Genomic DNA, 23,903 nt, shown 5'->3' with positions numbered 1-23,903 from the left:
AATGACTATTTTTATTTTTTTCCCCTTCTAGAAAAGAGCAAACGAAAAAGAATTGACATTGGGAAATTTTATTGGTAATTTACAGGCTTTTTTTCGGGTGAAAAATAATCAAAACACAATTGCGTATGGTTCAATAATTCTTTAATTCAATCGCTCGATATAAAATAAGAAAAAAAAACTTTTTCACAATCATCAAATCGGATAGTAACACGGTGTACAATAGATACATATTTATAAATGCAGATTTATCGCTCGATGAATTCCAAGTCATTTCTATTCAAACGAATTATGAGAGCAGGAGCATCGGATCGTTGAATATTTTTATTGAAAATTGCAAAGTTTGGTATGAATTGTTATTATGAAATTGTATTGGTCGTTCCAATTCCGTGTTGGAGTTTTATCCTCGGAGACCTTTCAGTTGTTCTCAATTCCATTCAGCGATTCGTCAATGCCATCCAGACCAATTGAGCGATTGAATAAAGTGTACATTGTGCCATTGTGGATGAATTAATTTAAGAAAAAGGGGTGGCAAATTCTTTATGATGTTTGTTTTTCACGGCAATTAGTTCTTCCATTTTGATCAGTTTGGCATTTTACCCATGGAAGAACGTTCAAGGCTGGACCTTGAGGAGCTCCACGTCGAAGATGAGTGTTGCGTTTGGCGGAATAGTGTGTCTTTGTCAAGGATAATATATTTTAAGTAATTAAACGATGGACAGAATAAAATTATGAAGTACAAAAAAAAATCCAAACATCCGGACGAAGTAAGTTCCTGAAAAAACTATCATTTACTCTGAGGATTTTTTTTGTTTTCAATTACGGGCCAAACTACTTAAAGACCCAGGTCATAGTTTCGTTTTCGATAAATAATAAGATTCAAATTTAATATCCATGGTAATTTTCGAATGATCTACATTCACAACTCCCCTGCAGAATTGAATTAATATGATTCCCTGTAAGTTAATTACAATGTTCATCAAACAAGTGGAAAAAGGATATACGCCAGGGTGGCCTCGGCTGCCGTATGCGAAATCCGGCGAGCAGGTCAAGCGAGCACGCTGACCGACAGACATCTGAGCAACTCCCTGATCCCATCCCTTGATAACTTCACCCTTGCCAATCTTGAACTTAAAGGGTGCACCGTGGTCTCGACTTGAGTCAAATTTCTTTCCATTTGTCAGCGTACCTACGATCAATTCATTCACGATTGATTTTATACACATGTCTCAAAAGATCGGAATAGCAGAAGTTGAAAAAAAAATTGGATCCTAATGAAAATTATTAAAAAGATTGAATATTAATAAAGATTTATCTACCAGTATAAAAGCGATATTTACCTGTATAATGAACAACCACGGTTTGTCCGGTCTTTGGGAAAGTCTGACCTGGAAAAACCCAACCAAAAAAAACATCAGCTTGTATTATTCAAAATTCTGCAATAAATTCACAAGATATTCCTACAAAATAGTACAATGAACTAATGAAAGATGTGAAATAGAAAAAATATTTGAATAATCGAGAATAATATTTCATAAATTAAAAATTGAGACTAGCAGACCTCTGATTGTGGATTTTATAAAAAAAAATCTGCAGAAAATATTTTAATTGAATGAGTATTAAATGTATAAAATCTCTCAGTTTCAATACGCAATAAAGTTTTCGACGGAGTTCACTGGGTATCTCTGCACTGAGAAGAAAATCTTGTGCCATGTATATTCGCTTGAGCTTGACCCTAGTAAATATGTATAAATATTTCCGTAAGACAAGCTGATGCCAAGAAAATTTTCTTGTCCAGTAAATACCAGTTCCTGGTAAAAGAAATTTTTTTTCTCCCTGTACAAAATTTCCTCGCGGTTCGACAAACGAGCCCATGATAGCCACGAGGTCATCCCGTCTATCGAGTTCGTTGGCGAGTCCAACACTCTCATAATTTATACACATATTGATTTCACAAAGAACAAGAACGGCGTCTTGCCTAGGTAATGGTGAAAATACAAGTCCTTGACACTGCCAAGAGCTGTCCTGTAATTACCCCAATGGGGTCATTCCGTCTTTACCCTCGTAAACACAAATACCCGAGCACAAACGCCGGAAAAAAGGAATGAAGAGTGGAGGTATGCAAATAATTACCGTCCCCGGATGAAATAACTTCGACATCCACGCCCATGACTGCTCGATATCTGCAAATATGTTTGTTTTCACAGGTTACGTGTGGTACAATTGACGATCTAGGACTTAGATCGGAGGGTGCTCGAGGCAATTGTTTATTGAAAGGAGATTGAAAAAATGTCGGACGTACCTTCACACACGATCGAAATGCCGCTGACTAAATGTGGCTCCTCCAGAGATTTTCAACCCTTGTAGGCCGCCGATAGAGACGTAAAGGGGAGTTTCTAATGCATGTTTCAGCGACGTATTTTACGTTAGAAAATGGCCAAGAGTTATATAACGGTTATGTGACCATAATCGAGGGATACATGACGAAATTTTTATGATGACTGTCATACTGCCTGTCATTTTTCGTCAGCAAATGCCTGACAATTTCATTATTCCTTCACCAATGGGTATTTTATAGGGGTTCCAACATTTCCAGAGATGGAACATTTTTTTCAATGAAATGACTTTCATTTTGCATCCCCAATGACATAGGCAATAAAGGAAGAAGAGATTATGGCGGATATAATAAAGTTCTCGTCATGTGACCGTCATATAACGCACTTGGAATCTAGAAACAACCTTATACTCCTGGCACCGTTTACATGAAGAATCAGTGATCGCGGTGATCTCACGAAATATGTTTTGATTATGGCCAGTTGTAATCAGCGATTATAAATTATTAAAATTTATTTATATTGTTTGTAGTTTAAGATGACCAACCTATTGGTCATTTCCACTTCCCTATGCATTTTTGCTTATGTAATTCCTTCTGTTATTAAATACGTGAGTACAGGTCATCCGGTATTTTATTAACCAAGAAAATGAGAATAATTAGATATCTGATTAATTACGTGGTTATTTTGTTGTAATATCCTTCAATTATTGGGATAGATCGTGGGATGGTTCTTCGCAGAATCTAGGGAGGAGCAGAATACTCGAAAGGAAATAATCAGGTTGGAACAGGAGATGTCAAGCATTTCGATGGTCGATGAATTCGCGAGATATACGAAAATCCAAAGGCAACACACGAAACTCAGAGAGAATTTTAAAAATCAAGGTTTGCAAATTATTGCAATTGTACGTCAGTTTGACTTAATAGATAATTATCAATGACTGGTAATTACTAGCTAATTTTTGTTTTTTTATTTGCAACACTACTCGAGAAAAGAAAATTATCCTATTTCATTAATTATTGTTAATTTTTAATAAATGGATTGATCTTTCTAGTGTCTGCCAGAGTGTCTGCAAGAGCGAAAGCTCAACTATTTTTCATTTATTCAGCTCGAGCTTTCAATGTAAGTGGGTTGAAAAAATTGATCAGTACAAACTGTAGAATTTTAATAATGTTGTCAATCTTTTTCTCTATTAAAAAAGATTGAAGAACTTTATTGGGCCAATTATTCAAATTTCCAGGGACTGGTTATGGTAATAATGATGATGTTATATCGAAGTGAACCTGTGATGATTCTGCCAAAGGGAGCTCTCTGGCCTCTAGACAAGATCCTCAGCTGGCCAAGCACCTACGAGGACTCCATATCTCTCGCCATGTGGATGAGCATCACCACACTCGTTACCAAAACCACTTAACAAACTCATACACTTCACAAGCACAAAAATAAAACATTGAAAAAAATTAAGACTCAGTTCACTCCGTGTTTCCCTCAATTTTCAAATATTTATTGATGTTTCATTAAAACTAAAGGTAATAAATCAGGATTAATAGCAAAACGAATAATAGTATCTAAAGAATGATCATGGTACACGCATAAAACTAACAAAATCATTAACAAATAGTTGTTTTTTACGAAAACGTACTAAAGCATGTGAAGACCATGTTATGTTTGAATATTTTTGGATAAAAAAAATATTTCTCATACTTTTCTTTATTCTGTAATTTGAGAAAATCATTTCGTGCCGTTTATTGAAGCAAATGAGTGAGAAAACCGATTGATTGAATAGTATTTCTGTATTTTAAAGCACCGAGAGTACAATTGTGACAATTTTTCATTCATTTGGTGATGGAAACGTTTGACAACGATTTCGTGAAATTTCATTTTTCGTAAAAGTTGTTATACCTCGATAACGAACACTTTTAGGAGGCAATCAGCAAGAACTTTCTCCGTAACTGATGACATGTTCTACGAAAATTCTCTTATGACATTTTCTTGCCGAACTAGTTGTCGAGATAATTCTAGGCATATCACGAGAGGAAATTTTTTTTTAGCTTTTCTCGTTATGTTCTGCTTTATTCCTCCTCAAGTTGTTAGTTTATGCTTCGTTACTTGATACAGATTCACTCTTGACGAATTGCATATGAAATAACTAATCGCCAATAGTTATATTGATCAACGAATGTCACAGACTGCTAACTCTGATTTCAACTGATCGTAGAGGATTAAATGCACTCAGTCGAATATCCAATAGAACAATTTATTTAAGTTTCTGTGGCAGTTGACGATGCAATTCGCGAGTATGATCCTCACGCTTCTAGTGATTATTATCAATTTTTATTCGTAAGCCTCGATTATCTGTCTATATGCAATAAACCATAGTAAAAAAAAGGGAAATCATCAAGCAAATTAGTCATCAAATCCAAGAAGATTTTTCGGAGAATCACGTGCATACTATTTTTTCAAAATTTCCGAATCCATCGGGTTATCAAAAAATGGCTCTCACTTTTTTGTGGAGAAATAAATTTTCCACAAAAAGTGCCCTTTCACTCCCTTCCCCGAGTCTGGAATTTCAATTTTCACGAAAAAATCGTGTCCGGACACGATAATCATTCCAAAAAGACCAGCAAAGATAAATTCAAGAGGCTTACAGATCAGTTTACACTCGCTAACATCTTTATAATTTTATATCTCATTCACATGATTTTTTTTTATTTGATTTCTAAATATTAGATCGGTGTCACACGTGACTCATACCTTCAATACGTAATTATTTTTTAATATTCATGATAAATATTAAATTGACCCAGTAACATACCCACTTTCAACACAGTTATTAATCCATAGTATTACATTTGTTTCATTAATTAGGCGATTTTATATAAACGAGAAAAATATAGGTATACAAGACTTAACATTCAAACTTTATTTTTATTTATCTTTTACTTTGTAATTATGTTCATTACTCTTGAGAATAACTGTTTATTGTTTTTGAATTATTAGGACTTTTTTCTTACTTTCGTGCTGATTTATTAATGATTGAATGATTCATCTTGTTTATATTAATAGCTGGGATGAGATTTTTATTAATTTTTCAGCTCTTTATCTCTGACTTTTTCGTTGAAAATATGATTCTTTAATGATTTTGAAGTTTCCTACATTGAGATTATAAGGTCTGTGGAAGCGTACAAGCGACACACACGAACATTCAATTATTTTGACATTATGACACTGGATTACTCTTGAAAATTGTTTTTTTTTTTAATTTTATTTTACTTTTTAATTGAAAAAAGGACACGATATTATCAGTTAAACTTCGAGTGAGGAAAATGTCGGCTGACGGATTGTGAGTTTTTGGGGCATATGAATACTTCAGTTTTACTCTGAAGGACAAAAATGAGTTCTAATAATTCATGCAACGAAATTTGTAAACGAAATACTCTGTTAATTGTGGAACTGTCTCGACAACTGAATTTTTATATCCTCGAATTGTTTTCAAAAAACGATTGGTGAGAAGAGGTCAAGAAATTTTGAAAGATGGAAACAATTCTCTTGACATTGTCCTCTAAAATTTCTCACTCAGGAAATTATTGAGTAAAATTCTAAACCCTTGAGAATTCCAAATATTACCAAATTGTTGTTCAAGATAATTTCATAATTCACCAAATCGTCAAATTAAATGCAATAACAAAGGAACAAAACGAAAAATTTTCGTAATGACCTTTTTATCAGCCCTCGAGTAGCTCTACAAAAAATTTTCTGTCTGCCATTAAGATCTGAGCAGTTGCCAAGTTTCCCGTGAACTCTTTTGCCACTCCACTAGTGAACCTTATTCGTTCAAGTACTTCAATGAGTAGTTACAAAATTATTTGGGTAAATTGATTGCTGTCTCCTTGTTCATCCTCCTACTCCAGAGCAAGAGACAGAGCCGTGCTTTTCCTCATAACTGAATACGCTTAGGAATAAACGAGAAAAATAATAATGGGGTACCTTTACCGATTACATGTCAATGGGAAGTGAATAATGAAGTGGTAAATTTATGTTTTGGCGATGTCCATGGGTGATCCAACAGATGTGTTCACTGTAGGTGCTGCCAGTGGTGGGCCCCCTGGGCTCACAATTGTCGGAGGAATCGCTGGCTTCACAAATCTGTCTGAAGTGCGTCTGCCTGTCGGCGGCCCTATGTGAGCTCCTGTCGGTGGTGGTGAGCTGGAGAACGGTATCATCATACTCTGTCCACAGGCGAAGCATCGATTGGACGTGAAGGTGTCGCGAGATGTTGAGCCAACGACATTTACCCCCGGGCTGAGGGGTCTTGATGAGCTTGGGGATGGATTATATGGCACTGGACTCGATACTGTGCGATTTCTAATGTTGCTACCGGACATTACGATTTCGTTGTAATGGCGCTCCTCCTCCATTTCCAAGCTGATCAGAAAGGAAAAAAAATAGCAGTCAAGCTTCAGGGGAATCCATCATTATTTTGAAAAGTTGAAGGAATTTACCTTGACTCAGATTCAGACAGATGTCTGCAAAGGGCCTCACGACGTTCAACCTCGAGCTGCAATTTTCTCTGGAGTCTTAAATTCTCCTCGCGAATATGCTTCTCCTCATTCACATACCGTTGCATTTTTTCGGTATCTAAAAATACAAATAATTCGCATTCCAGCTGAGTGAATACATCCTAAAATAACTGGGCGCTTTGACAGACACGAGAAAAAATAAATAAATAACTTTGAAGAGACCTTCAAAATTTGACAAGAAAGATTTTGAATAAAACTCCAAAAATAAAAATTGTCAAAAGACATTTTTGCAGGAACAAACGTCACGACAACGTTTTACTTGACAAACAAAGAAAATAATTCGTTAATGATAAACCTCCAATGAATGTGCATTAAATAAAAAGCCTCCATGAACTCACGTTCTTGTTGTGACATAAGAAGTGTATGTCTCAATCTTGCGACTTCACTCCTCAGTGTCTGTATGTGGGTGCTCAGATTGGTCGCAGTATCGCCGTTGTTGAGATCCCTCGGTGACGTGGGATCAGACACCGGTTGATCCAATTTAATCTGCAAAGTGCGTTTCTCCGCCTCCAACTTGTCCATTCTCTTCCACAATTTATTGACGAGTGCCTCCTGCTCCTGCTCGAGTGTGTTCTCCAGCTCCACCTTTTCCCTCCTCAGCTGCTCTAGATTGCTCTGTTTGGAGAGTGTCTCAGCCTCCAATTTCTCGATTTTCCGCATCAACTTGTTTACGAGGCACTCCTGCTCCTGTTCGAGCGTCTGCTCGAGCTTGCATTTCTCCTGGCGGAGCTGATTCAGTTTTCGGGACAAATCGTTAGTTAAACATTCCTCCTCCTGCTCGTAGTGATGAGCCAGGGTCTCCTTCTCCTTCTTAAGAGATTGGATTTTCTTCAGGAGAGTGTTGCTGATGAATTCTTCTTCCTGCTCTGCTTTAGCTTGCTGGAAGAGGACGTTGACAAGGGCTTTGTTATTTTGTAGAGATGTAGAATTTGTTAAACATAAAAATTTAATTTGGTTATAGGGCTTTTTTAACAAATAATTGGCGGTGGAAAATTTTGCAAAGAAATTTCAAAGTCATTATCATGCGAAAGTAACAAGAACAGCAAGACTTTTTTTATTGTTTTAAATTAATCGAATCAGTGATTCAATTCCTGGAAAAAAATGCTCCATCAAATCCTCTTATCATTTATCATCATCATCATCTCCATCAAACTCACAATAATGACAGAAGCTTGTCGAAGCGAGCGATTCTCCTCCTGCAGTGCCTTAACCCTCAGCTTATACGTCTCAAGTTCAACCTTGAGGACTCGATTGTGCTGCTGAAGGGACTCAATCCTCTTCTGCAACTGTTCACGTGTTACCGGCGACGGTGGCATCATAATTGGACCACCATCAATTGAGCTCGAATCGCTCTCCGATGCACTGTCACGGTCAGCCATTTTATTTCGAAAAAAGGAAAATGAAAAATTGCAAAAAGGGGCGAAATGTCGTCTGCGTTTCAGAAAGTTATTCCGGTTATTCAGTGACACGAGGGTACTAACATGACCCGTTCCACGAATTGGACGATAACTTCACTTTTTTCACTTTAGTTCGAGATTTTTTTGGAATTTACAGTCATTACTTGCTCGGCAATTGCGTTAATTATGCGACACTTTGCGGCACAAACATGTGGTCGTAACTGTGGGTTCTCCTCCAACGCCAAAATGGATCAGCTGTTTTGGCGTGAAGCATTCGTCGTTGGAAATTAACATCACGTTTACAATTCGCGACAGTTAGCTAAGGCGCGAGAATTTGGATGAACAGTAAAGTACAACAAATGTATTTTGGTATTTTTAATTCGAATATAGTTTATGCAATTGCGAAGATTGAAATTTTTGTTTTTTTATGTTGTTCCAATTAACTGTGGCGCTATTATTAGAGGTTATATGACGATATGAGAAGCCATTTGCAAAGCATTAATGCAAAATTCACGGCTATTTGGCGTCACTTGGTTTTGTTTACATCACCTGCGAATATCGTTCAGTGGAGATTCCCCTTAGCTAGTTGCACCGGTAAACATCAACACCCAGGAGTGTTGATGTAATTATTTTCCGTTTATTTAGTTAACGTAGGTTAGTGAAAGATGCAGAAGGAAATACAAGATCTCGTGGAGAAGTCGTTGAAGAAGGCGAGAAGGCTAAGGGCAGCAGGGAATTACGGACACGCTTATGCACACTACACCGCTGTCGTCGAGCTAGCACCAGAGAAGAGGGCTGATGTTGAGCAGGAGTTCACTGATGTCTTGTGTACGTAAACAGAAAATTACTTAATCCCGAATAATTAATTGGATTTAATGGATCCTGAATTTTATTAAATCAATAGTTCAATGAATTTGGTCTTCAGGCAAGTGGGGAATGGATTTAGAAAAAGTCGACTTTGAGAAGATGGTCTTGTGCTACACTAGATCACTAGAAATCTTTCCTGATAATCCACGAATGCTGAATAATTGTGCTGCACATTACATAAGGTACAGATAATTTAAAAGAAGTGATCTTCATGATGACAGTGATGATACATCAGACTAATTGTTTGTAGAGAATTCAATTCATCAAGAATTTTAGGATTGACAAATCAATTCTCTCCATGGGTTCTCCATTTTTTAGGAAAGAATCTCCCCGAGAGGCTCTTCCCTACCTCAACCGCGCCCTCTCCTCAGCCCCAGACTTCCTCCCCGCCGAATGGAACCGCAACTACGCGTACAATCTTCTGATAGACCGATGGCACTTCCCAATGCTGAACGACCGCAACCGTAACACCTGCTACGAGCGAGCGATCTCCAATCGCATCAGCCAAGGGTACAACACAGTTCTGGACATCGGAACAGGAAGTGGTCTCCTCTCCCTGTACGCAAAAGACTCGGGGTCGGAGCGGGTCTACGCCTGCGAGCTCTCCACGGAGATGTCCTTCATCGCCGATAAAGTTTTCTCAACGAATAACAGCACTGATATCACACTCCTTCCTCAGCATTCCACTTCCATTGAAATTCCTCGAGACATTCCACAGAAAGTGAAGCTCGTCGTAACCGAGACGTTCGACGTAGCTCTCTTTGGTGAATTCGTCCTGTCGACTCTGATCCACGCCCACGAGCACCTGCTCTCAGCCGATGGTATAGTCCTCCCGATGGGAGCGACGGTTTTCGCAGCGGCTGTAGAAAGTCCCCAGATTCGCTTCATGTCCCATGTCACCCCGGCAGCCAAATCCGACTTGACCCTCAACTTCGCCGGCATTAACATCTGCGCGGACAACAAGAACTACGAGGCCATCAGTCTCAGGGAAGACAAGACACTCTACCTGACGGACCCCGTGGAAATTCTCCAGGTGAATTTCAATGATCTCTCTGAACTAAAAGAACTCCACACCGACGGCACGAAGAACGTGTCTTGGGTGAAGGTGCGCAAAGATGGACGGATTGACGGACTTGTGGTCTGGTTCAAGCTGGACCTTGACGAGGAGAATACACTGGATACCTCTGAGGAGGACTCCTGCTGGCAGCTAGCAGTTTTCGCCGATAAACCAGTCAAGTGTTCGATTGGACAGGACTTGAAGATCACAACTGAGCTGTGGCGGGAGCAGCTGCGGTGCACTTACGAACTCCCAAAGGACAAAAATGACAACTCGAACTGGAGGAAGTGCAAGGACTTCTACCGCATCTCTCAGCACACCGTGATGTTTCTGAATGACGACGATTATATGTCTTCCATAGCACGTGTTGCTCAGTTGCATAGAACCAAGAGGTACAGGTATATCCTCGACTTGGGTCCATTTCCAGTCTATGGGTTGGAGATGCTCAAGTGGAATGAGGAGGTGCTGAGGGTTTATTGTTATGCGGAAACCGAGGAATTTGGTGACCTTATAATGAGGATTGCTGAGCAGAATGGAGTAGACCGGGAGAAGATATGCATTGTGGAGAGTTGTGAGGAGATTGACAGGAGTTTAGATGTTGTATTTTATCATAATTTTAGTACTCAGGGAGAGATCAACGACTGGAGTGAACCGAGTCTCTACCAGGCGTTGAAACTGACTCTGTCGACTGATGGGTTTATACTGCCCAGGAGGATCTTCCTCATTGGTCAATTAATTTATTCGGAGGATTTACCCAGAATGGTACTCGTGGAGGACAAGAATGTACAAAGGTCCCTGGGGAAGAGCAATTATGTCATCGGGGATTTCGTTAATCAGTACTCATGCAGACAACGATTCGATCTTGATCTGGCACTTTATAAGGCTGTGGAGGTGAGTGAGGAGAGGGTACTTGTACAGATTGATGAGGGGAATACGACGTCTGCTGTTGCCAACTTTGGAAAGATTCAGCAACGAGGGGTGCTCCCAAATGTCTTGGTATGTTGGTACACAATTCATCTGGACGGGGGTAATTGCGTTGCATCCAGGAGAGAGAATTCTTTCATGAATCATTCCGCGATTATCCTCGAGGACGAGGTGAAGGGGGTCATTGAGAGGGGCGAGGATGTTAGGTTTAAGGTACTGCAGATGACGGGTCTCACCAGAGTGAGTCTGGTTCTCTGAATAACGAATTACCATGTGATTTGATAATAAATGTTTTTCAATAGTTTTTATAAACATCAGGCATTTTTTCTGTTTCCTGGTGCCTTACAAATAATTACCTGATATTCTTCGGCACGAAATGACAAGCAATTATCAGTATTGACAGATGTTCGAAGTCAATAATTTTTTTTTTGATGTCGGAATTAATTAAATGAAAAATGAAAACAAAATCAAGCAAATCCCCACAAAATAATATCACAATGAAAGTAATTTTTTTTTCAAATATTTATTCAATTTCCTGATCAGACCAATAATTTGACCTATCCTAGAGCTTATAAAAATACGTATGGAGGTAATAATCGAAAAATAATTTTCCGATTTCGCTTCTAAATCGCCACATCATCACAATTTGCTCCTCTGATCATTGAAAAACCCCATGATATGAGGCACTACGATCTGAGGCTCGTTATTGTGCACGTCATGGTTCCCAGCAACTCGCAGCATCGTCACACACCCCGCGAGATGCTTCTTGATCATCTCCAGGGAGTCCACTTCCCCCCAGTGCTCGAACCACGAGTGTTCAGGGATTATCAACAGAGTAGGGACGGTCAGTTGTTTCATGTACGCCATCAACTGCTCCATGTTGAAATACAATGTCACGATGTTTCTCATCCTCACGTCCCTATTGTACCTGTACTTGTCCCCAACCTTCGTCGTGGCTCTCACAAAAAGCGCTTCTGCAGCTTCTCTCGTTAGGGGAAACTGTCTTCCATTCTGGAGTGTCTCCAGAATCTTTTCCTTGGTGTGGAGGCTCGGTGTTCTCTTCTGTCCTGCAGAAATTGTCGTATCGAAGATCGTTTTCGTTCTTGTGTACAGCGCCTCCGGGGCGAAGTGTTTGGAGAACAACGCGTCTATGGCAATGATCTTCTCCAGTCTATTCGGGGACAAGATGGAGAACATGACCCCGAGCTGGGCTCCAAAGCTATGGCCCATGTAGAGGCACCTCTTCCAGTTGAGCTCTTCTAGGACGTAATGGATCGCCATCACGAAGTTGAAAAAGTCCAGGAACATGCCTGGGGGGAAGTGGGAGGACAAACCGTGGCCAGGGAGGTCGATGGAGACGTAGTAGAAGTCCTGGGGAAGATGGCGCATCAAACGAGTGAAGGACCCTGCATTGTCCAGAGTACCGTGCACCAGGAGCATTGGTTTTGCAGTGGGTGAGCCCCAGCTGAGGGCGGAGATGTGACCCCAAGGGACTTTCAAGCTCAGTTCCGTAGGCTCGGCCATTTTTTATCTAAGAAATTTTGTTGGAGACTTCAGAAGAGGTTGAGTGGTGAATGATATTAAGGGGTCTAGTACTAATCAACATCGAATACCATGTCATCCCAGTTCACTGGGTGATTGATAATGATTGACTTATACTTATGCTGATAACAAGTATTTCTAGAGTAATATGTCATAAAACAAATTAGATTGGAAATTAAATTCTCCATGAACACTTCTTTTGACATTTGCTTCTAACCTCAGTCTCCTTGGAAACGAACAGAAAAACCAGGAAGCTAAATTGTGGGTTAAAAATTAAAATATTGACATAATCATATGATGTCAGTTATTCTCCATGAACTTTTCGCCTCGTTAAATCTGTTATGCATGACTCACATCGCGTATTGCCTCAGTAATAATTAATTGTGGTAAACCCTGAATAAACAACGAGTGGGTCCTATATAATTAACACTAAGAGGTTATGGCACACGGAATAAAAAAACAATTTTATTTGAATTTGTTGTCAGGACGTAAAAGACTCATTTGGATATGCAAAATCTGATTACCGTCTCGGCAGTAGAAAATCGACTGGCTGATAGTCGCGGCGATCAGGTGATTTATGGAAAATAATGTTGAAAATAAAAAGTCCTGAGTGACTGAGCGGAATCACTGTTTCAACCGTCATGTTACGTCAGTTGCGTGTAGATTGTGTACAGGGATTCAAGGAACAATTGGATTCAATGTGTCAACGATCGTTGCCGATTGATATCTCGATGGGATCAATGTCCAGATGTGTCAATGTAGAGTGACTCGATTATTCCTTCATTATAAAACATTATGCCTTTTATTACTTATTTGCGTATAATTTTCCCATTTGATATTCAATAGACATCGTCAGGTAAATTGATTTTTTTTGGATAAGGTGTTTTCTATTAATATTGTCAAAGAAACCAGGTTGTATTATAGAAGATTTTTTAATGATATTTTTTAACAAGACAATCGGTTATTCTTTTGAAAAAACAAGTACAAAATTATGAAAAATATAACTCTCCTGCCGATTTTAGACCTTTGTGAAAGGTTCAGCCCTCGAACGGTCGACTTGGAAATTGAGTTTTCATAATTCTACTGCTGCAACTTTATTCCAGGTCTCATTCTGCCCCATACGCAGTTCCTTAGTCAAAGTCCATTAAATTTTCTAGGGTTTAATTACCAGCTGCACGATAGGAAAATGATTTTATTCTTTATATTAAGTTCATTGAATGGACATTTTTTGGCATTTGTCCTCCACCTCCTGCAATTTACACTTGGTGGTATCCTCGAAGAAAGCCACAATATACGATGCGATATTCTCTGGTGCATTATTATGAACATCGTGATTCCCCTCGACAGGAACCACTGTCACAAACTTAGGAAACTTCTCCTTGTACATCTCCGCCATGTACATTTTGCTCAAAAGTCCAAAGTAGGAATTTTTGGGGTGGAGGAAGAGCACCGGAGTGTCAAGGTGGCTGAAGAATTGTAAATTCTGTTCATCGTTGAAGTAGAGTCCCACATGAACCCTCAACCTCACGTCCCGGTTGTACCTGTACTTGTCACCGACTTTGGTGACAGCCCTGACCATCAGGGCCTCCGCAGCCTTTTTATTCAACTTGAATTGCCTCTTGTTCATGAGGGCATCGAGGACCTCTTCACCTGTGTAGAGTTGAGATTGCTTCTTCCCCACAGCAAAAAGAGTCGCTCCGTGGGTAATCTTCACCCTCTCAACAGTTTCAGCTGGTGAAAATCCATTGTTCATCAGGGCATCGATGGTAACCACCTTCTGGAGTCTGCCGGGGAATAAAATGGAGAACATGACGCCAATCTGTCCCCCGAAGCTGTGCCCTAGGTAAAAGCAGTGTTTCCAATTGAGCTCGTCCAGGACGTAGCGGAGCGTTAGGACGAAATTGAAGAAATCGAGGTTCATTCCCTGGGGAAAGTGGGAGGAGAGACCGTGCCCGGGGAGGTCGATGGCGACGTAGTGATAGGTCTCGGGGAGGAGTTCGATAAGGCGCGTAAAGGCCCCTGCGTTGTCCTGGTTACCGTGCACTACCAGCACTGGAGGATTTTTTGACGATCCCCAGGATATCGCTGATACGTGGCCCCAGGGGACGGGTAGGGTGAGTTCCGTTGCTTCTAGCATGCTAGAGAATGAAAGTTAGTCTGAGATTTTTTTTTCCATTTCTCTTCGGGCTCCCACTCAGCGGTCTTAAAAGTAATTTTGTCACACTGTCCGTCAAGTATGTTTACGTCAGTAGGGTCCATAAACTGCTATTTCACCAGGCAATAAAAGTATTATCTTACGAATGTCATTATGATGGACGTAATTTTTTTTTACAACACGTAAAAATCGTCATATTGGTCAGATAACACATTTATTAGCTGATTGTATAATATACTTGTATAATGTTTGGGGATAGTGTAATTAAAATGTACCTCTTTAAGAGACCTAACTTCGGAATTATTTTGGTTGAACAAACCTTCTCAGTGGATAACTACGAACCTGTTTTGACTTTAATGTAGCCTATTTAAGTCTTTTAACAACACTTGATGGATTGAACTGATACCTCCGAGCTAAATGTCAGATCGAGTATAGGCAAAAACTGAAAGTCATGCAGTAGGCGCATGTAAATTTCGACGTCTGCAGAATATTTTTTTTTGAATAATAAATAAATAATTCATCAACTCGGTCCATAAAAAGCTAATTATCTGCCGATTCTCCTGCGTAAATCTAAATGTCTTCAAAAAAACGAGACGTAGCGGATGCTAATGGTCGTTAAAATGAATGAAAAATTGTTTCGTAATTCAAACTCGAACATTCGAATTAAAAAAATTTTTAACATTGAAAACAAGATGGAAAATTGCAAGTTTAATTTCTCTAAACAAGTCAAATGCAAAGATGGATTGTATATGGCAAAATAGACACTGGGAAATTTGTGTTTTCAAGACACAAACAAATGGAAAAATTTCCAATTTTGTAATAGAAAAAAAATAAGATTAATCAGGTCATTGAATTTATGGAGCGTCAAAAAAAGGAAACGGGGGAAATATATTAATTTTGTTTTGAAAATTGAAATTTCCCGCCCACAAAAATGAAAACAAGCCGAATTAACCGGAAACGTCGATTGCCAACCCTGCGCGGCGTGCGATTGTGGTGCCGAAATTCACGAGCGGTGAACGCGTGAAGCTCAGGATAGCAGGCCTGCCGCTTTAATGTTTTGCCCAATTCTTCACCCAGTGTTCTCAAAAAAACGGGAAAAACTCAAAATATGTGGAAAAGTCCCGAGTGATTCACACCCCTTTGAAATTACGAAGCAATAATGCCGTTGGAATTCATTGTATCGATGAGTATGAAGTGCAAGAGACATTGGTTGCGGTAATAGCAAATGTAATAACGGATGGAATCGTTCGATTAATCCGTCAGAGACCCTTTGTCATGGACATGCAGGCGCCGAACGGTTCGTTAACATTTTTACCACTTCACTTGCAAAAAATAGTTTTCAAAACAGTAGGAAAATCCCCTGGAAGATTCAATCCCTTCTTTGCTGTAATTTTTTTTCCCCTGAAATTGACAGTTTCCATGATGTCGACTCGGGATGTCTCGCACCCCCCTCCCTTCCCTTAAAAAAGGTTAAATGAACCTGGAGCTTCTTCCGACGCCTAGCGTCCCAAAATCCTTACAACCCCCTTTATTTTTCTGGAAACCGCAGGGCACATTTAAACTTATTTGTTTAGAAGAAAAATTTTCCAGTAGAGTGGTTGTCCAGAAAATTCTGGCCCCTTTTTTGTGATGAGAGATGTGTAAATCCTCGTTTCATATCCTCTATTTATTTATTTAGGCATTCTATCGTGGTTTCGAATTATTTATTTGGAAGTGCAGATCCAAGGGACCCATTCCCTCCGAAAAAGTCCAGCTTCCACTGTTAAAAGTTGACTACAACTGGAAATAACTCACGAGAATTCCTTCAATACTTTTTTTAAGCCCCCACGTGACATATTCAAATTATTTATTTAAGAGAAAAATCATACTCGAAGGAAGCATTCACTTCCGAAAATTGTAACTCTTTTTTATAAATGAAATCTGGCAATCCTCACTCCAAGACTTTTATTTATTTATTCATTTCATGATGTTATGAAATTATTTATTTGACGGGGAATGTCCAGGGGTGATTCTCCTACTCCAGAAAAATTATGACCCGTCTTTATTATGAATGAAAGATCCTCAAATCCTCCTTCTAATGCTTTCATTAATTGAAAATTTTTAATTATTTATTTGAGGAAAGAATATCCAAAAGCATCAGCTCATTCAACATTCGAAATGATTTTCATGACTGGGAATCCTATTTTTTGTTAGTAGAATTCACCGATATTTTCAATAAAAAGTAATGCCACGTTGTCAGAATTAATTTATTAATTTGTGAAATAATCGCTTACTTGGATATAACTCCCTCGCAATATTCACACCCTTTGTAAATTATGATTTAACAATTTATAAATTTTAATTTTAATTAGGAATGAATGTTTGTGTGAATCCAGTGTACGCCTCCATCCCTGGTATTCCCGAATTGGGAATGGTATGGATGGGTGACATGATGGTCCATGGTGAACCTAGTCACGAGCTGATGCTGGATCCACGTCAGGCTGAGAGTTCGTATTTCACTCATGGAACCCATGCATTTGATAATATTAGAAATCATCAAATGGCACAGACAACAATGGTCAGATATATGCCCCAACAATTTACGAATGAGTGCTCGGAAACTGAGGAAACTATGGAGCCTCCTGATGGACAAGATATGCATCAGGTAAGATTGTAAAATTGGAAAATTTTAGGAAAGGGAAAAGAATCATAAATTTTTCTTGGTTTATTGCTCGTTGACTTCTTTTTTGTGGTGTTTATTTTACGACTGGTGATGGGAATGTTACAACCGCTCGTTTGAACGCTTTAACATTTTCATTCCCAAACATTACTGTCATGTGACCATCAGTAAAAAATAATTTCCAGGAGTACGAGCCTCAGGCAGACAATCCAGAAATGAGTGAATATCTCACTCTGGATGACTACATAGAGGAGGAGCAGATGGAAATGGTAGTAAACAATGCAGCAACGCAGACAACCCAAGACAGTAGAAATCGCAAGATCAAACCCATAAAACACCCAAATCTGGTCCTGAAGACCCCAATAGCGTACCAGCCGACAACAGACCTCAACTTCATTCCCATCCGCAAGGATGGTATAGCGGTTTGCGAGAAATGTGGTGCGATAGGTGTGAAGCACGCCTTCTACACGAAAGAGCGTAGATTCTGCAGTCGAGCCTGCGCCCGCTCTTCAGAGCACCACCTCCACAATCCCAACGCGGACTCCACGAGGAGTCCCTCCCACACGTCGGACCAGTCCTCAACGAGTTCAGACCCACCGGGTGATAGCTCGAACCCTCCCCAGCCGTCCAACGTCTCTAGAAAGGAGGCCAAAGCCAAGAGGAGCGACGAGGAGGACTCGAGGGACTGTGGCAAGAGGGAAACTGAGATGGAGGACGTGGTTAATGAGCCTGTGATGCCTGACGAGCTTCCCGTCAGACGAAAGAGGACAGCTGATATGGAGGGTTCATACGATTGGACACCTCAGCTCACAGAACCAGGTTTCTGTGCTGCGCCTGTCTCTTGCTTCAAACATGCCCCAATTTCCGAGATCTGGGACAATATTACGGTGGGGATGAAGGTGGAGGTGGAGAATACCGACTGTGATGAGGTCTGCGAGGCATTTCCAGACTCATTTTGGGTCGCCACTGTGCTCAGAATCTCGGGTTATCGAGCACTTCTGAGGTACGAGGGATTTGGACACAACTCTGAGAAGGACTTCTGGGTGTCCCTCTGCTCCAACGATATCCACCCAGTGGGTTGGTGTGCAACAATAGGCAAGCCCCTTATCCCCCCAAACTCAATCTCCAACAAGTACAAAGACTGGAAGGACTTCTTGATGCGCCGACTAACTGGTGCCAGAACTCTTCCCACTAACTTCTACAACAAGGTGAATGACAGCATGAAATCACGATTTCGTTGTGGCCAGCACTTGGAAGTGGTAGACAAGAATCGAATATCTCAGGTGAAGGTCGCGACAATTCAGAAAATTGTGGGTAAACGTCTGCACGTGAGATACTATGATTCATCACCTGATGACAATGGTTTTTGGTGCCACGAGGATTCACCCTTGATTCACCCTGTTGGCTGGGCAAAACAAGTGGGCCAGACCCTTGACGCCTATCCAGACTACCTCGACAGGATAAACACAGGAAGATTATCCCAGGAGGATTCCACTGAGAATCTCTTCCACGTGCCAAAGAATCATCACCTCACTCTGGGGTACACTTTTCGTGAGGGAATGAAAATCGAGGCGATAGATCCATTGAATCTGTCAGCCATATGTGCTGCTACCATCATGCAAGTGCTCAAGGAGGATTACATAATGATCAGGATTGACAGTTACGACGAGGACACTAGTGGAGCGGACTGGTTCTGCTACAACGTCAGCTCTCCCTGTATCTTCCCTATTGGATTCTGTGCCCAGCATGGACTACCATTAACCCCACCAAAAGGCTACGATCCAACAGCCTTTACTTGGGACAGTTACCTGGCTGAATCCAACACCGTCCCAGCACCAGTGCAATTGTTCAACCGAGAAGTACCCCAGCATGGATTTGTGGAGGGAATGCGGCTAGAGGCAGCTGACCTGATGGATCCCAGACTCGTATGCGTTGCCACGATCACAAGGGTAATCGGGAGACTCCTTCGTGTACACTTCGATGGCTGGGAGGATGAGTACGACCAGTGGCTGGACTGCCAGAGTCCTGATATTTATCCTGTCGGCTGGTGCGATCTGGTGGATCATAAACTCGAGGCACCGAGGATTCTCGTGAAGAACTCCACAGTCAAGAGCCCCAGTGTCAAGAGTCCACGTGGCTTCAAGCGCAAGGCCAAAAGGAAAGTCAGGAAGGGAAAGGTAACGGGGAGGAATATTCTGCCCAGGCACAGTGAAAGGCTGGGTGGCCTCAGGGAGAGGACGAGGGGCAGGGAGGAGATGGGAATGGAGCCCGCTTTGGGGACGAAAATCGAGAGGAGGGAGGTGGAGAGCTTGCCTCAGGAGGTCAAGAGGGAACCCGCACCCGCTGAGGAACCTGGGGCGGTTGATCAGATGCTACCCAGTGCTGCTAGTGGACAGGGCTGTGGCGATGATAACTCGAATCCACCGAAGGAGAGGACTGCTACTTCTTATATTCACGTGAGTGGGGACCAAAATTTTTTTCAATGGTTTTTGCAGTCATTTTCTGATAAATAAAAAAACTGGTTTGCGCAGCTCGCTTTTTATGATGTGTATCATCTTTTGAAAATTATTATTATTATTTTCAGGGGAATACAACGAGTGGGAAGTACATTCCCAGAATAGCGGACGGTTGGCACAGAAATACCGAAAATGGTGAATTAGTACCGAACGAGTGGAATGTATTCGACGTAGCCCAGTTTCTACGTGTAAATGATTGTGCAACATACTGTGACAATTTCAGTAAACGTAAAATTGACGGTAAAACATTACTCACCCTAACGAAGGACCAAATCATAGATCTAACCGGCTTCAAAGTTGGCCCATCACTGAAAATATTCGATCTGATACAACAGTTAAAAATCAAAGTTAATCCAGCTCAGGAAAGGTTGAAACTAGGACTGAAAAAAATATTATAACAAAGATAGAACTTTTAGAGTAATTTCTTTTTGGGTACTTTTCGATTTCCCCGTGGATTTTTCGATTTTTTTACTTAGGGTAATCATGGAATATGATAAGGCGTGTGACTAAGGTTAAGTGTATTATTGTCGAATTATTTTTCATTTCTTTCTTTCGAGCAGAATGACTTTAACTCGTGATTATTGGATGGAAGATGAAAGATTGGTTAGTTGCTTAAGTCGACGATTTTCTCGATAAATTATCAATGGGGATTCACAATTTTTTTTGTCTGTAATGAAGTGAAGGCGTAATCATTGACCTTGATAGTCTTCAAATAGTCATGAAATGCGAATAGTGCCATTGAAATTCTATCCGAAGCTATAGTTTAAGTGTTTCACTTCATTACAGATAATTTGGCATGGAAAAAGTAGTACTCCTCTGACTTTTCGATCCACAGACGTAGTGATGAATTGTTTTATGGCTTTTTATTCGAGTAATCGTTCGTTGTATATATGGGAATAATGGCCTTGTAATCTACGATCCTGTACATATTATATTTAGTAGCACTTGATGCTAAAGTATGCAATTATTGAGAGCCAATGCAGCCCTAAATAGTCCGATAAATCGTAACGCGTAGCGATTAGGTGAAAATATCTGGAATTGTTCAGCTGTCAAGTGGGCGAATGTAACGGGAGGAGACTGTTTTTTTAGCTTTTCATTTACGTAAATGTAAATTATTATTATTATTTGAATTTTTGTCCGGTAATTACTCATTTTTGAAGTAGCTCTATGTTTCGTTCTACCACTTTGATGCTGAATTGAAACAAAACAAATCAAATTGTTTTCGTGTTCACTGAAATGTGCAAGTACACATTATTTATCTGAATCACGCCGAATTTGGTAGTTATTTTTACACTGGTGCATTACGACTGTACAAACACAATAGGTATACAATAATTCGATTAAATAATCGAATTAACCACGAATTTCTGCTCCAATAATTCTGAATTGAAGAGATAAAATATTGATGGACTGCAATTATTCGGTGCGAGACGAGTAGATAATTTTTTCAGATATTCTGAATGTAAATGAACAATTGAGGAGAGAAAGAACTTCATAACAATTCAATTTCATCGATCATGAAATTATTTCGTCAAATAAGTGACGATAAAAGAACTGTCCATCATTTTACGTCTCCACTTCATAATTCACCTCTCCTCCCCCGCCCCCTGAAGCCACTTACCTCACAAAAAAAAACAAAATGAACATTTTCATTGATTGAAGATAAAGGGAGACGAATTTGAATCCGAAAAAACTCAATTTTTTATACAAACAAGGGATGAACGCAATTTATCAACTCAATCCCCAAAATAATCGCCTTTTTTTCACGAAAAGTATGAATTATCATTGGTCTCTTGTTATCAAATGTTGATAACAATAATGTACGGTATAAAGTACATTAATTCGATAGTAATAATTAAAATTTACATTAGGCTAAAATTAAGGTGAAGCCAATAATTGTTCATTTCAAATGAAAAACAAAAAATTGTGCAAGAAAGTCGTTCTCTGGTTGAACGAATATCTCATTCTACTATTTAAAAGAAGGCAACTGTTAAGAACACGAGACTATTTCTAGAGTTGTCTGTCCATATCTTATAGACAAAAACAAAACCGAGTGAGAACATTTCATCTGGGAAAATTATTATTTCGTATTCAAAGTTATATTAAGTTACTCATCGCTATAATTTCCAGTAAAGGTTTAATTGATTTATCGATAATAAAAAGAAACAGATGGCAATTATGTATTTTTATCTGATGCTAATGTGGAATTAATTACAGTATTTATGGGAAGATGGGAGAGTGGAGGGATGAAGAATCGCCTCGTATCATTCGCCAACTTATTCTTATATTTATGATTTTATAAATGGAATACAAGAATAAACGTTTTACACGCATAATTCATTGGAGATTCGTTGGGGTGTAGATGAGGGGGCAGATGTTCTAGTTGACATCGGTAATTTTTTTAAACTATTCTCATTTGTTCCCACTGGCAGTAAATGCTCTTTTTCCTCAAATTCCACGTGACAAGGCGACGTATGAGGTGTCGAAACCTACTGCTGAGCTTTAGAGAAAAGAAATTTTTTCGTTCGCAGGACATCCTCAGGGATTTCGAACCTGGAGGACGAGGAATAGGCTCTCATCATCATGATGTGCATGTCGAAGATGTACCCATCGAGCAGACTATGCTGGAGCGACATCTATAAGCAGGAATCTCCAACGATTCCTCAAAAAATACTGGGGATCAGCGATTTTTTACCGAAGAAAAAAATCCGAACTTCGAGAGCAGAGCAGTTCAATTTCAATCGATCATTTTCGCAAGAAAATTATTTCTGGATCGATGAAAATTAAGCTGCAACAAGGTCGGGTTTTCAACAAAAAAATTTTTTCTCCGAACCATCAATGTCCAACGTCAACTTATTTATGAAAATGTCGATTCATCGATAATCGATATTGCTGAAAACATGGCCAACCCTGACCGCGCTCTTTCCTCTAACAAATGAACTCTCGAATGCCTTCAGCACTCGTCTCGATCATTTAAACAGCGAGGAATCCCGCACAAAATGAGGAGTGAAGAGGTATTACGACGTACGTGTGCGCAGACGTGTCTGCGCGTCGCTCGTACCCGTCTTTCTCGTATTTCGTTTGTACTACGAGTGGGGGGAGTCCTCTTCTCTCTCTTGTACGTGTGTACGTCACGCCAAACTACGATGACCTGCGCTTGTGACAGGGGGGTAGGCAGGGAGAGAGGGGGCGAGCGTGCGCAGTGCGGCTGGAGGGGGAGAGGCACCTGTGGGCGGGGCCTCGGCCAGCTGGCAGATGTTTCCCGCGCGGTCGAGCCACAACGCTCGCGTAAGTACGCGACATACAAGTAGTTCCTGGCGTCTAGGCAATTGGACTAACAATAAGTCCTTGGAATTTGTTTTTACTTGTGAATTTATTATTGTGTAGGTGGTGTGAACGTTTTGTCGGTTATCGGTGGATATTTTTGGATTCTACGGGAGATTTTTCGAGTGACTTGGACGCCGACGAACCCTCTGGGAATCTCACGACACAGGGAAGACGCTATCAACATCGAACCCTGGGTAAATGCTTTTATTATCATTTTTTTTATCGTTAATTATCACTGTTTTCGTCTTCGTTCGTCAATTACTGTTTTTTGGAATTTATATTCTTCGGTTGGGGGATCGAATTGGAGAAAATTGAGGTTAAGTTTTTTAGCGGCAGCGGGAGGGGCGGAGAGGGCGTCAGGTGGTTGGAGGGTGAATTTGTCGCACTAATACAGGAATGAAGGCCTGAGACGTTTTTTGTTTTGCTCTCTTTGTCGTCCCTATGCAGTAATAGAATGTAAATAGGGAATCGTTTGTTTTGGATATTTTCGGAGAATGAGGTGGGGCGAGCCGGCGTTGTGAGTATGTGATTTTGCTTGTTGAAGTTGTG

At 40.2% G+C, this 23,903-nt stretch overlaps 8 protein-coding genes across 17 annotated transcripts in view; 4 read left to right on the top strand and 4 right to left on the bottom strand.

Annotated features, from left to right (window-relative positions):
* Positions 1 to 124: 124 nt before the first annotated feature.
* Positions 125 to 2,405, bottom strand: LOC135165522 (peptidyl-prolyl cis-trans isomerase FKBP1A). Its single transcript, XM_064126900.1, has 5 exons — positions 2,300 to 2,405; positions 2,131 to 2,180; positions 1,338 to 1,385; positions 1,000 to 1,186; positions 125 to 669 (listed from the first exon to the last, which is right to left on the bottom strand). The coding sequence occupies exons 2-5, from the start codon at positions 2,165 to 2,167 to the stop codon at positions 612 to 614; spliced, it is 330 nt and encodes a 109-aa protein (XP_063982970.1). The 5' UTR covers positions 2,168 to 2,180; positions 2,300 to 2,405; the 3' UTR covers positions 125 to 611.
* A 338-nt stretch (positions 2,406 to 2,743) lies between these two features.
* Positions 2,744 to 3,794, top strand: LOC135165521 (guided entry of tail-anchored proteins factor 1-like). 2 transcript variants are annotated; one of them, XM_064126898.1, is made up of 4 exons: positions 2,744 to 2,940; positions 3,049 to 3,214; positions 3,385 to 3,452; positions 3,532 to 3,794. In XM_064126898.1, exons 1-4 carry the CDS (start codon positions 2,869 to 2,871, stop codon positions 3,742 to 3,744), a joined length of 519 nt encoding a protein of 172 aa, XP_063982968.1. In that variant the 5' UTR covers positions 2,744 to 2,868; the 3' UTR covers positions 3,745 to 3,794. The 2 variants fall into 2 exon arrangements, with proteins under 2 accessions (XP_063982968.1, XP_063982969.1); XM_064126899.1 differs by having other exon boundaries at positions 2,752 to 2,940; positions 3,571 to 3,794.
* A 310-nt stretch (positions 3,795 to 4,104) lies between these two features.
* On the bottom strand, positions 4,105 to 8,569 carry LOC135165514 (coiled-coil domain-containing protein 6). Its single transcript, XM_064126884.1, has 4 exons — positions 8,068 to 8,569; positions 7,249 to 7,789; positions 6,833 to 6,968; positions 4,105 to 6,755 (listed from the first exon to the last, which is right to left on the bottom strand). The coding sequence occupies exons 1-4, from the start codon at positions 8,287 to 8,289 to the stop codon at positions 6,365 to 6,367; spliced, it is 1,290 nt and encodes a 429-aa protein (XP_063982954.1). The 5' UTR covers positions 8,290 to 8,569; the 3' UTR covers positions 4,105 to 6,364.
* Positions 8,570 to 8,839: 270 nt separating this feature from the next.
* On the top strand, positions 8,840 to 11,467 carry LOC135165513 (protein arginine N-methyltransferase 9-like). Of its 3 annotated transcripts, none has more exons than XM_064126881.1 (3): positions 8,840 to 9,135; positions 9,233 to 9,356; positions 9,493 to 11,467. In XM_064126881.1, the coding sequence occupies exons 1-3, from the start codon at positions 8,973 to 8,975 to the stop codon at positions 11,411 to 11,413; spliced, it is 2,208 nt and encodes a 735-aa protein (XP_063982951.1). In that variant the 5' UTR covers positions 8,840 to 8,972; the 3' UTR covers positions 11,414 to 11,467. The 3 variants fall into 3 exon arrangements, with proteins under 3 accessions (XP_063982951.1, XP_063982952.1, XP_063982953.1); XM_064126882.1 differs by having other exon boundaries at positions 8,996 to 9,135; positions 9,212 to 9,356; XM_064126883.1 differs by having other exon boundaries at positions 8,996 to 9,135; positions 9,212 to 9,356; positions 9,425 to 11,467.
* A 192-nt stretch (positions 11,468 to 11,659) lies between these two features.
* LOC135165516 (serine hydrolase-like protein 2) lies at positions 11,660 to 13,376 on the bottom strand. 3 transcript variants are annotated; one of them, XM_064126890.1, is made up of 2 exons: positions 13,222 to 13,376; positions 11,660 to 12,686 (listed from the first exon to the last, which is right to left on the bottom strand). In XM_064126890.1, exon 2 carries the CDS (start codon positions 12,677 to 12,679, stop codon positions 11,795 to 11,797), a length of 885 nt encoding a protein of 294 aa, XP_063982960.1. In that variant the 5' UTR covers positions 12,680 to 12,686; positions 13,222 to 13,376; the 3' UTR covers positions 11,660 to 11,794. The 3 variants fall into 3 exon arrangements, with proteins under 3 accessions (XP_063982960.1, XP_063982961.1, XP_063982962.1); XM_064126891.1 differs by lacking the exon at positions 13,222 to 13,376 and adding an exon at positions 13,052 to 13,215; XM_064126892.1 differs by lacking the exon at positions 13,222 to 13,376 and adding an exon at positions 12,915 to 13,039.
* Positions 13,377 to 13,610: 234 nt separating this feature from the next.
* LOC135165515 (serine hydrolase-like protein) lies at positions 13,611 to 15,344 on the bottom strand. Of its 3 annotated transcripts, none has more exons than XM_064126886.1 (2): positions 15,195 to 15,344; positions 13,611 to 14,835 (listed from the first exon to the last, which is right to left on the bottom strand). In XM_064126886.1, the coding sequence occupies exon 2, from the start codon at positions 14,832 to 14,834 to the stop codon at positions 13,908 to 13,910; it is 927 nt and encodes a 308-aa protein (XP_063982956.1). In that variant the 5' UTR covers position 14,835; positions 15,195 to 15,344; the 3' UTR covers positions 13,611 to 13,907. The 3 variants fall into 3 exon arrangements, with proteins under 3 accessions (XP_063982956.1, XP_063982957.1, XP_063982955.1); XM_064126887.1 differs by having other exon boundaries at positions 15,172 to 15,316; XM_064126885.1 differs by having other exon boundaries at positions 15,128 to 15,286.
* Positions 15,345 to 15,822: 478 nt separating this feature from the next.
* LOC135164958 (polycomb protein Sfmbt-like) lies at positions 15,823 to 22,363 on the top strand. 3 transcript variants are annotated; one of them, XM_064125776.1, is made up of 4 exons: positions 15,823 to 16,149; positions 17,228 to 17,496; positions 17,697 to 19,967; positions 20,096 to 22,363. In XM_064125776.1, the coding sequence occupies exons 1-4, from the start codon at positions 16,128 to 16,130 to the stop codon at positions 20,423 to 20,425; spliced, it is 2,892 nt and encodes a 963-aa protein (XP_063981846.1). In that variant the 5' UTR covers positions 15,823 to 16,127; the 3' UTR covers positions 20,426 to 22,363. The 3 variants fall into 3 exon arrangements, with proteins under 3 accessions (XP_063981846.1, XP_063981845.1, XP_063981847.1); XM_064125775.1 differs by having other exon boundaries at positions 17,204 to 17,496; XM_064125777.1 differs by having other exon boundaries at positions 15,824 to 16,149; positions 17,382 to 17,496.
* Positions 22,364 to 23,299: 936 nt separating this feature from the next.
* The window catches only part of LOC135164942 (uncharacterized), a 96,260-nt gene continuing 95,656 nt past the window's right edge, over positions 23,300 to 23,903 (top strand). Inside the window, exon 1 of the mRNA XM_064125747.1 lies at positions 23,300 to 23,548. The gene's annotated coding sequence lies outside the window, so the exon portion shown is untranslated. The remainder of the gene's footprint in view (positions 23,549 to 23,903) is intronic.

This window comes from Diachasmimorpha longicaudata, chromosome 8, assembly GCF_034640455.1.
Source record: "Diachasmimorpha longicaudata isolate KC_UGA_2023 chromosome 8, iyDiaLong2, whole genome shotgun sequence".
Lineage (NCBI taxonomy): Eukaryota > Metazoa > Arthropoda > Insecta > Hymenoptera > Braconidae > Diachasmimorpha > Diachasmimorpha longicaudata.
This window is presented reverse-complemented; position numbering and strand designations above follow the sequence as displayed.

Excerpts from the sequence above, each read along its gene's own strand:
- LOC135164958 (XM_064125775.1), top strand. The coding sequence starts at position 16,128 with ATGGACATGCAGGCGCCGAACG. Across the intron at positions 16,150-17,203 it reads GGACATGCAGGCGCCGAACG|GAATGAATGTTTGTGTGAAT; the intron begins GTTCGTTAACAT and ends AATTTTAATTAG. Across the intron at positions 17,497-17,696 it reads ATGGACAAGATATGCATCAG|GAGTACGAGCCTCAGGCAGA; the intron begins GTAAGATTGTAA and ends AATAATTTCCAG.
- LOC135165516 (XM_064126890.1), bottom strand. The coding sequence starts at position 12,679 with ATGGCCGAGCCTACGGAACTGAGCTTGAAAGTCCCTTGGGGTCACATC.
- LOC135165513 (XM_064126881.1), top strand. The coding sequence starts at position 8,973 with ATGCAGAAGGAAATACAAGATCTCGTGGAGAAGTCGTTGAAGAAGGCG. Across the intron at positions 9,136-9,232 it reads GGAGTTCACTGATGTCTTGT|GCAAGTGGGGAATGGATTTA; the intron begins GTACGTAAACAG and ends TTTGGTCTTCAG. Across the intron at positions 9,357-9,492 it reads TGTGCTGCACATTACATAAG|GAAAGAATCTCCCCGAGAGG; the intron begins GTACAGATAATT and ends TCCATTTTTTAG.
- LOC135165522 (XM_064126900.1), bottom strand. The coding sequence starts at position 2,167 with ATGGGCGTGGATGTCGAAGTTATTTCATCCGGGGACG. Across the intron at positions 1,386-2,130 it reads AGTTATTTCATCCGGGGACG|GTCAGACTTTCCCAAAGACC; the intron begins GTAATTATTTGC and ends GGGTTTTTCCAG. Across the intron at positions 1,187-1,337 it reads CGTGGTTGTTCATTATACAG|GTACGCTGACAAATGGAAAG; the intron begins GTAAATATCGCT and ends AATTGATCGTAG.
- LOC135165515 (XM_064126886.1), bottom strand. The coding sequence starts at position 14,834 with ATGCTAGAAGCAACGGAACTCACCCTACCCGTCCCCTGGGGCCACGTA.
- LOC135165521 (XM_064126898.1), top strand. The coding sequence starts at position 2,869 with ATGACCAACCTATTGGTCATTTCCACTTCCCTATGCATTTTTGCTTAT. Across the intron at positions 3,215-3,384 it reads AGAGAATTTTAAAAATCAAG|TGTCTGCCAGAGTGTCTGCA; the intron begins GTTTGCAAATTA and ends TGATCTTTCTAG. Across the intron at positions 3,453-3,531 it reads ATTCAGCTCGAGCTTTCAAT|ATTGAAGAACTTTATTGGGC; the intron begins GTAAGTGGGTTG and ends CTATTAAAAAAG.
- LOC135165514 (XM_064126884.1), bottom strand. The coding sequence starts at position 8,289 with ATGGCTGACCGTGACAGTGCATCGGAGAGCGATTCGAGCTCAATTGAT. Across the intron at positions 7,790-8,067 it reads GACAAGCTTCTGTCATTATT|CAAGCTAAAGCAGAGCAGGA; the intron begins GTGAGTTTGATG and ends GTCCTCTTCCAG. Across the intron at positions 6,969-7,248 it reads TCTTATGTCACAACAAGAAC|ATACCGAAAAAATGCAACGG; the intron begins GTGAGTTCATGG and ends TTGTATTTTTAG.